Source organism: Microtus ochrogaster, chromosome 6 (genome assembly GCF_000317375.1).
Source record: "Microtus ochrogaster isolate Prairie Vole_2 chromosome 6, MicOch1.0, whole genome shotgun sequence".
Lineage (NCBI taxonomy): Eukaryota > Metazoa > Chordata > Mammalia > Rodentia > Cricetidae > Microtus > Microtus ochrogaster.
In genome coordinates, this window is record NC_022013.1 from 65817847 (window position 1) to 65828289 (window position 10443).

General features: G+C 41.2%; 1 protein-coding gene across 1 annotated transcript in view; it reads right to left on the bottom strand.

Moving 5' to 3' along the window:
* The window catches only part of Rft1 (RFT1 homolog), a 47140-nt gene that overhangs the window by 8177 nt on the left and 28520 nt on the right, over window positions 1-10443 (bottom strand). Inside the window, exon 11 of the mRNA XM_005348750.3 lies at window positions 2227-2332. Coding sequence (XP_005348807.1) covers window positions 2227-2332 — 106 coding nt within the window. The remainder of the gene's footprint in view (window positions 1-2226; window positions 2333-10443) is intronic.

Consider the following 10443-nt stretch of genomic DNA (forward strand, 5'->3'; position numbering starts at 1 on the left):
GTGTGTATGAGGGTGCACATGTGTGCGTGTGTGTATGAGGGTGCACATGTGCGTGTGTGTATGAGGGTGTACATGTGTGCATGAGGGTGTACATGTGTGCGTGTGTATGAGGGTGCACATGTGTGCGTGTGTGTATGAGGGTGCACATGTGCTGCAGTGCACATGTAGAGATCTAAGACAACTTGCAGGAGTCGCTTCTCTCCTTCAAGCACGGGTTAGAACTCCAGGCTTGGTTCTAACTCCAGGTTCAGGCTTGGCAGCAGGCACCTGTACCTACTGAGCCATCTTATCTCACCTGCTCTGAGATGTAGCTCTTTTGAAGAATGAGATAGAAGAGATAAAAAGAATCGATGTATCTTGTGTGTAAGTGAGATGCTTCCTGCTTTATGGAACCTTGCTTCTGTCACATGCATTTACATGTGTGCCAGGTCATACTGTACTCAGACCAGTCATTTCCATGGCTTCAGATTCAGGATTGCTTGGCACTGGTAATGAATAGTTTCCCTGGTTTACATCTTCTAAAATTCCAATTCTATTGGCCTGGGAGAAGACCAGAACTCCCTAAGATAACGGCTTCAGTCTGGGCTAGTATCTTGGCTACACTCCAGTCACGATGCAGCCAAGTCACCAGGCTCCTATGTGCAGCAGTCTAAGACGAGAACAGACAGAGGGTGCTGAGAAGAGAGAAGGACTCCCCGACTCTGGGCTACCCCTTCCTCACTCCACCCTTAGACCAAGCCTCTGAAGTCTGCAACAGCACTCAAGGTAACAGAGGCAGCATGGAAACCTTCGAGGATCCAGAACTCAAGAGACAGTGGTTAGTTAGAGGAGGGCACACACCTCTCCACTCACACCACCCTTCATATTCTCTCCTTATCGTTTTTATCCTTCTCCTCATCTTACAGTGTCATCATAAAACATCATCCTAATATTTTGGCATGAGGATATAAAAAGCAGATGGATTTTTATAAAAGACGAAAATGAGGGAAAATTTAAAATACATGTACACGCACAGGGCCTACTTTGTACAGAAGTAACAGGAGAGTAGTAAAAGTAGGGTGAACAACTATCTCCATTCAAGATTTTGATCACAGTCAGTGTTAGAACCACTGATGAAGGATCCAGGGCAGAAGTCCCAATCTGGAGCTAAGAGATAAGAAGAACTTGTGTTGAAATACACATCTGCCTTTGAGCCTTCTTCTTAGGAAAGATGTCACAGAGTCCTGAGATTCTTGGAGAACTACCAAGTCCCCTAGGGACAAGAATTTACATAGATATAAGTGATTTGCCTACATCCATGTCTGTACACCACCTGCATTCATTGCCCAAGAAGACCAGAAGAGGCTGTCATGTCAGATCCCTGGAGTTACTGAAGATTGTTAGCTACGTGTGGGTACTGGGACTTGAACTTGAGTCTCTTGAAAAACAGCCCATGTTCTTAATCATTGAACAATCAATCTCTCCAACCCCTAAGTGGTGTAGGAGGTTCTTCTATATTTATGTTGCTTTCATTGGTTAATCAATAAAAAAACTGCTTGGCCTGATAGGGCAGAACTTAGATAGGTGGGGAACACAGAACTGTATTCTGGGAGGAAGAAAGCAGCAGATAGAGCCGAGCCGCCATGAAGCTGCCAGGTCAGAGACGCTGAATCTTTCCCCGTAAGCCATGACCTCATGGTGACATACAGATTATTAGAAATGGGTTGAATCAAGATGTGAGAATTAGCCAATAAGAGGCTAGAGCTTATGGGCCCAAGCAGTAATTTAATTAATATAATTTCTATGTGGTTATTTCATGTGTAAGATAGCCGGGTAGTAGGGATGCAGCCCGCTCCTCCCTACTACATCTAAGAATTTGCTTCTTGAAAAAGCAAAGTAACCGAGTAAGCCCTGAGCTGAGGCCCACTCTTGAACAGGGATGGGGTGGGATGAAGACTAGCTTTTCCTAAGGCTGTCTACAAACCTAACAAAAACAACGCTCCCAGGGTGATACCCATCCCCCACTAAAGGAAGCGGAATATTGGTTTCCTAGACCCACTGTGGGAAGCACCAGGTAAACTGTGTCAGGGCAGTGGTGGTCCTAGGGAGAGACTACACTAGTAGTATAGTATGGCCTCTGAGAAAAGTGTAGCCAAATCCACGTTCAGAATGAAAAGGAAAAGATGAGCACGTTACTTCACTTTATCCGAAGGCAATGATTAAACGTGCACATTCTATGTTACCCACCTGTCAACTTCCTCTTTGCTCATGGCCGCAAATGTGAAACACTCGGTCACACCATTGATTGCAAGCAGGAGGACATAGAGACAATAGGAACGCATCAACACAGGACCTACAAAGAAACAATCCAAAGAGATTCGAGAGTCAAAACGGGATGTGCCCTTAGCTCCACCATGTGTTGAGAGAATTAGGTCAGGGGACCTGATGGCGACAATGGGAGACTGCATGCCCACCTGAGGACTCCAGTATCTCACCACAATGACCAGAACACTCGGGTAACACCAAAAGGATAGTGACATATAGTGGTATATTATTTGTGTTTTAATAAATAAAGTTTGCCTAAAGATCAGTGCTAAACAGTCACACTAGTTGGTCATACAGGCCAGGCAGTGGTTGCCCATACCTTTAATGCCAGCAGCCACACTAGTTAGCCATCAAGACTGGACAGAGGTGGTGCACGCCTTTAATCCCAGCTCATAAAAAGGGAGAAGACAGATCTCACGCTCAGTCTCAATTTGAAAATTCATGGAGACAGGATAGCCTATTTTCAGTCTAAGGAAAAAGAGTCAATGGCTAGCTGATTTGCTTTTCTGATCTTCAGGCTGAACCCCAATATCTGCTCTGGATTTTTGTTATACATGCTACATTTGGCACCCAACATTTGGGGTACGATTTCACAAAAAAAGCCACTTGCCTGTAGCTTTACAGCCACTGTCATAGGCCAGAGCTACAAGTACCTGGAGTCACTGCCCTACCTGCTAGATCTTTCTTTTTTCTGTCTTGGCTGGTTCTCCCTGAAACCCCTTCTTGGGCTGCTGCCAAACTAACTGCCTTGAAATCCAGTCAGGCTTTTACTGTTCTATGCAGCAGCAATAAGCCTCACGTCTTCATCAACATCATTGGCAGATTTGGTAAGAAAATTAACGTAATGGCAATTCATTTATATTTTAATAAGTAAAGCTTGCCTGAGGATCAGAAAAGTGAAATGCTGGCCAGACTTACAGACCAGGCAGCAAGGACACACAACTTTAATCCTAGTAACCACACTAGCTCTCCATGGAAACCAGGCAGAAGTGATGCATGCCCTTCGTCCCAGAATGAAAGGATTATAAGATGGGAGGAGACAGCTCTCAGTCTCATTCTGAGATTCCTGGAGGCAGGATCATCATTTCAGACTCAGGTAGAGGTAAGAACCAGTGGCTGGCTGTGTTGCTTTTCTGACCTTAGAGTTGAACCCGAATTTCTGGCTCTGAGTTTTTATAATTGTGCTACAAATTGGGAATTCTTAAAGGAAAGAGTTAGTTAGAAGAGAGAGTTTTTTTTCACATTAAAAAAGGGAAAACACCATTACATTGGAGGGATTTGTGTCTGCATGAGAATAAGCTGGGCAGTTTGAAAATGGAACAATTAAATGAGAAGATAACTAATTTAGAAGGGATTTATGTAATGTCAATTGTAAATGTCAACATTATCATTTTTATGGTATCATTTAAAAAGTTGGCTAATCTGAGTGCTAGGATATAGGCTTTAGAGAAATCTAATAAAACGGATCATAGAGATATTCAAATCCAGATAGAGGAATTTAATGGAGAACCAATTTCTGCGTTGCATTATAAGAATAAAGGGGAACAGCCTAAGGTTTTCAAACAACCAATCTTAATATATCCAGCAACCTTACAGGAGTTGTCAAATGATAGAGTAAAAAGCTGAAATGGACTCCTAGGCCAATGTTAGATTTAAGGAGATTCACGGAAGCAATAGTCTCATATAGCATGCATTCACCTTTTGTGAAGCAAATGTTAAACTCATGGTCAGTTTGGAATAGAATTATCTCCAATAACTGGATAGAGTTGGTTAAATTGTTTTAGAGCCTGGTCACAATTACAATGGAGTAGCTTGTTCAGGGAAGAGGCCAAAACTATTAAAGAATACAGTAAAGCTAGAGGTAGGAAAATATCTTATAGGCCCATATTCCAAATCTGGTTCAGTCATTTCCTGCAATAGTAGAGGAAACACCTTCCCAGAGCAAATAAAAAAATAAAGAACCTAATGCTTACTGGAAGAAGCCATACTGCTTTGGATAATAAAACAGGTATAGAAGAGAAGAGAGAACAAAAAATTCAGAAGAAACCATAAAGCAAATATTTTGGGAAACTTATATAAATAAACAAAGAACAAGATTAAAAATATGAATAAATAACATTATCATTGAAGGACATCTGGTAGACCCAGGTGCAGATGTAACAATAATTTCATCAAAATCTTAGCATCCAAATTCGCCTCTTCAGGATGTAAATGTTCAATTTTTAGGTATCAGAACATTATCTCAGGTAAAGCAGAGCACAAGATGGGTTGAATGTATAGGGCCAGAAGAACAGAGAAGAATATTAAAACCATATGTGGCTAACACAGCAATGAATTTGTGGGGACGTGATTTGTTACAACAATGGAATACTCAGATTAACATTCCCCCAATCATAGAAACAAACCATACATTAACATATGTTGCTGGGAAAAAAATTAGAAGCTTTATAAAGAACAGTCACTGGCCATTCAGGTTGTACAAGAACAGGGCACAACAGCTGCTGATCTTATAAAAGCACCAACAGCCCTACCTTTAAAATGGTTGACAGACAAACCTGTATGGGTTAAACAATGGCCTTTAACAATAGAGAAACTGCAGGCTTTAGAACAGCTGGTACATGAGCAACTAAATGCTCAGCATATTAAAAACCAACCAGCCTTTGGAATATTCCTGTGTTTGTTGTTAAAAAGAAATCTGGAAAATGGAGAATGGAAACAGATCTAAGAGCTGTTAATAAGGTGATTCAGCCAATGAGCTCTCTATAGTCTGACATACCTTTGCCTTCTCTATAGACTAAATGATGGCCTCCTATATTTACCAATTTGCAATATGCAGAGTTGTTTTGCATATTAAAACTGTTGAATTTATATCAGATTATATAGAATTGACTTTATTATTTATACAGTTACAAGATACAATCAGAAATTAGGCATCATCCCATATACATAATACACATCCAATCCCATATGTGTCTACTAGATTCTCTAGCACAAGGTAATGCAGAAATCCATCAATTATTGGTGGGAAATGTGCTGAAGGCCTCAAAATTTCATGAAAAACCATGTGAATAGCATAGGTTTAAAAAAGACTTTTCTATTACGTGGTCACAAGCCAAGGAGATTATAAGAAAATATCCTACTTGTTCTTTATACAGCCAAACACCACTGCCTAGAGAAGTAAACCAAAGGGGTACTCAAAGAAATTAAATATGGCAGATGAATGTGTTCCATTTTGTAGAATTTAGAAAACTAAAATATGTACAAATTTGAGATTAACTTTGTTGGAACATACTGTACATACATTTCTAGTCTTGTTCAAGATATTATACCTATATAAGTCATTTAACAATGTAATGCAAAACTCTAGTCCTTGGAAATTATTATTGCCAACTGTTCAGGATACTAAGGAAATGCAGATTAGTAGTTAATCAACTATTTTAACTGAACTTGTAGTCACATTAGGTATGTTTTCAAGATCAAACAAAGATATAGTTTAGATAGAGAAATCATCTTCAAACACCTCAGAGATCTATAAAATATGGCATCTAAGATATTTAAATAACATAGGCTTTCTTTGTTTTTTAATGACTATGAGACATGTCTGCTTCTGACAGCACCAATCTACTTCAGAGAAGATAATGGGCACTGAAAAAGCTCCACATGGAGTTTACTTTCTTTGTGTCAAAAGTAAGCCACTGGGCAAGAAAGTGGCTTTGCCTCAACTGCTGATAGTATGCTGTCTTTACTGGACTGCTGAACATTGTAAGGACAAGGAGGGACAGCCCTTCAGAATATCCTATTTTACAGAAAAGTCTGTTGGATATGCTAACCCTGTAGGCTGAAGATGGATGTCCCAATGTTGCAGAGGAACTTTGGGTGACTGTCCAGGCATCCAGCTGTTTCTGTCATTTCTAAATTTTTTGGAAGTCTCTTGCATGCACTTCCTACTTACTCAGTTAATATTATATTCCCTTCTTTGATGTGGGAGTGATTTCTTATTAATAAAGAAACTGCCTAGACCCATTTGATAGGCCAACCCTTAGGTAGGCGGAGTAAACAGAACAGAACGCTGGGAAAAAGAAGCTGAGTCAAGGAGTCGCCATGATTCTCCCACTCCAGGCATATGCAGGTTAAGATCATTCCTGGTAAGCCAGCTCGTGGCCTACACAGATTAATAGAAATGGGTTAGATCGATATGTAAGAGCTAGCCAATAAGAAACTGGAACTAATGGGTCAGGCAGTGTTTAAAAGAATACCGTTTCCATGTAATTATTTCGGGTAAAGCTAGCCGTGGGGGCGGCCGGGTGCCGGGGACGCAGCCCGCCGCTCCTATTTCAACACTTCTTGGGTCTCTGAGGGAGTTGAAGACTAGATAGTTATAGTTTTCCTTGTTTACCAGATGCAGAAAGCAAGTTATGATAGAAAGTAAATTAGGTACAAGACTTTGAACTTATCAAGATAGAATAGATGTAGAGTATTTTCTCTGAATTTGCCAAATGCAAATGGACTAGACATTGCTGATGTATTTATTTTATGTAAATACTGTATATAGTTATTGTAATTATTGCACATAGTTCTTATCTTAGTTATAGCCTTTTTATTTTAGACAAAAAGGGGAATATAGTGGTATATTATTTATGTTTTAATAAATAAAGCTTGCCTAAATATCAGTGCAAAGCAATCATACTTATCAGCCATATGGGCCAGGCAGCAGTTGCACACACCTTTAATCTCAACACCCACACTAGTTAGCCATAGAGACCAGGCAGTGGTGGTGCATGCCATTATTCCCAGCACTAAAGAGGAATATAAAATGGAAGACAGGTCTCACTCTCAGTCTCAATCTGAGGATTCGTGGAGGCAGGACTGCCCATTTTCAGTCCGAGATAGAGGTAAGAGCCAGTGGGCTGGCTGCTTTGCTTTTCTGATCTTCAGGGTGAATCTCAGTATCTGTCTCTGGGCCTTAATTATACATGCTACAGTGAGGAATAAAAACACAGATCTTATGCCGAACAACTAAAAGTTTATCTAGCCACAAAGCAAAGCTGTAAGCATTTCAATCAGCATAGAGGTGATGCCTGCAAGTTTGAGCTCTGAAGACACCAGCATGTATTAAGGGAAGCTCAACTGAGCAGGATGCAAAGACCTTTCAGGAATAGCCAGCGCCAGGACCAGCAGCAAACTCCTGAGACAGAACTTCACAATCCACCGTGAGAATCAGAGGCCCCAGTGGTACGTACGGTGTTACATTAAGCTATACATTTTTAAGAACTTTGTTGATCCAGGGCAGTAGGATGGCTCAGTGGGTACGGTGCTTGCTGCAAAGACTGATGCCTAAATTTGATCCCTGGGACCCACACAGTGGAAGAAGAGAACTCACTCCTACAAGTTGTCCTGACTTCCACATACTTGTGGCACATGTATACACACACACACACACACACACACACACACACACACACACACACAAATAAAGTGTCATGTTTTAAAATTACAGACTAGAGACTAGAAACTTTATCATGGGTTTGATTCCTCACTTTTCAGAGGGCTATTATGATAGAGAGATGAGCAAGTAATCTCTCTCTCTCTCTCTCTCTCTCTCTCTCTCCTTCCTTTCTGTTATTATCATTTGATTTTGGGAAGACAGTGTTTCATAGAACCACGGCTGACCTCAAACTCTTTACCTCGTTTCCACCTCCTGCATGGTATTTCAAGCATGAAACACCATGATTTTCTTGAAAGAGCAATTTCTAATAAAAAAAAAATGATAGTTCAAACTATAACCCATCAATTGCACCCGAGGTATCCATCCAACAGAAATGAATGAACACGTTCACAAAATGTGGACTGGCTCTATTCATAATCACCCAAACTGACCAGCAATAGAAAAAAGGACAAGCCAACTGGTGCCTTCCATTCAGAGTAATGCTCCTCAGCAAGAATACTTTTAAAAGGGTGGCTAGAGAGATGGCTCAGCAGCTAAGAGCACTTTCTGTTGTTTCAGAGGACCTGGTTCCGTTCACAGCATCCACACAGTAGCTTATGACTGTATAAAATCCACTTCTGGTGACCCCATTCCCGCTTCCAGCCTTCAAAGACACCGTGCATGCATGCGGTACAGACACATACACACAGGCAAAACATTTGTACACATAAACTTTAAAATAAAAATAAAAAAAAAAAAAAACAAAGAAAAGATTTCCGGGCATTGTGGTGCACACCTTTAATTCTATCACTCAGGAATCAGAGGCAGGTGGACCTCTATGAGTCTGAGACCATCCCAGTCTACAAAGTCAGTTCTAGGATAGCCAGCGCTGTTACAGAAAGAAACCCTGTGTCAAAAAAAAAAAACAAAACAAAAACCCCAAAACAAAAACAAAAAGCCCCAAACAAAGCAGAACTGAAGAAGCTTGGGCTGAGAGTGGTTAAGAGTCTGCTTAGCATCTGCAGAGCCTGGAGTTCTATCCAGCACCAAATAAACAAATACACACAGCAAATAAAGTAGTAAGGCCAAACCATGGAGATAGGACATTCTTTTCTGCTTAATGCAGGAATCCTTTCTAGGCAAAGTCAAGTTTTATGAAAATACTTAAGTAATCAGAAAAAAACTTTTAGGCTGGGCTGGGAAGTCCCGTGACGTGAATGTTTTCTGACACACAGCACTAGTTAGAGCAAGAAGAGAAATGGAGTACGGGACACCTGATAGGCACAGTCCATGGGGTTTGCAGGGTGGTAGCTTGGTGACAGCTTGGCCAAAAGCAAAATGCAATGAGGCAGGTGGGGTGGCAGAGGCAGCGAGATGATAGCAGTTAATGGACGTCTCTAGGAAGAATCGCCCTACCACATGAGCACGGTAATCACTGAGCAGCCCTTCTTGCAGCTGTGTTGAAGCAGAGGCTGTTTCTTGGGGACTGTTTTCTCAGGAGGCAGAGTTGATATGAAATAGCTGGACCCCATCTCTGCACATAAATGTCCTAATGGCTTCCCAATGAGGCCTCCCAAGCAGTTCCCTGATGGAAACGCACTACTTAAGGTGCACACCCAGGGAGCCACAAACCATATCATAGGTTTCACAGCAAGTATTTCCTCAAATTTAACAACCTTTGCTCTGGTGTAGAAACACGGTCTTTTCCCCCAATACCAAAAGTCTGAGCTCCATTGCGGTCACTGAAACATGGAAATGTAAAATTGTACTGGTAGGGTTCTTTATTTGAGATGGGTCAGCAGAGAATCTTCCTGTTCCTTCTACTGATCTGAGAAAGCAAAAACATCTCTGCTTATTCCAGGATAAAAACTGCAAATAGATGGTCAGTCTAGAGCCTAGCATAGTTTGAAAGGGTAAAAACCCCCAAGGACTAGCAAGTACAGTGAAATTCTAGGCAGCCTGGGGATCAAGAATATCTTCTATTTCTTCTTTTCCTCCTCCTCCTTGTTCTTCTTCTTTTTTGTTTTTGTTTTGTTTTGTTTTTTTAAAACAGAGTTTCTCTGTGTAGCTTTGGAGCCTGTCCTGGGACTTGTTCTGTAGACCATGCTGGCTTCAAACTCAGAGATCTGCCTATCTCTGCTTCCTGACTGCTGGGATTAAAGGCGTGCACCACCACTGCCTGGCGTGATCAAGTATTTCATTGATAGATATAGTCTATGCTTTTCTCCTTCCAAATCAAGAGTCCATAGATTAAATATATATTGTGATTTGCCAAGATCAATTTTATTCTAGGCAAATGGCTCTGGGTTATTTTTCCAAGGCTTTTACTAAACACACTCTAAGATTTACAAGGCACTTACTATCTCAGATGATGTATTTAGTACCCAGTAGAGACCCAACATAGACCACACTCTGCTTTCCTCCCTCACTTCGAGGAAACACAGATAAGATAAATACTTGGCAAAATATTTTATGCCTGAGAGGAACACCAACAACAAGGAGGATTCACCACTTCTTTACATGAAGGTGGAAAACTGATCTTCCTGGTGCAAGCCCAGACTGCACACTGATTGTGCACTGATAGTGAAAGAACAGCCCCAAAGCCCCAGCTATCCAGAATTTTGCCCTACAATGACACAGAGGTCACCCAAGTGTGCACATGGCCTGAATTTCACGAGCTGCCTCTATTTCTCTTCAGAAATCAGAACAGAGCC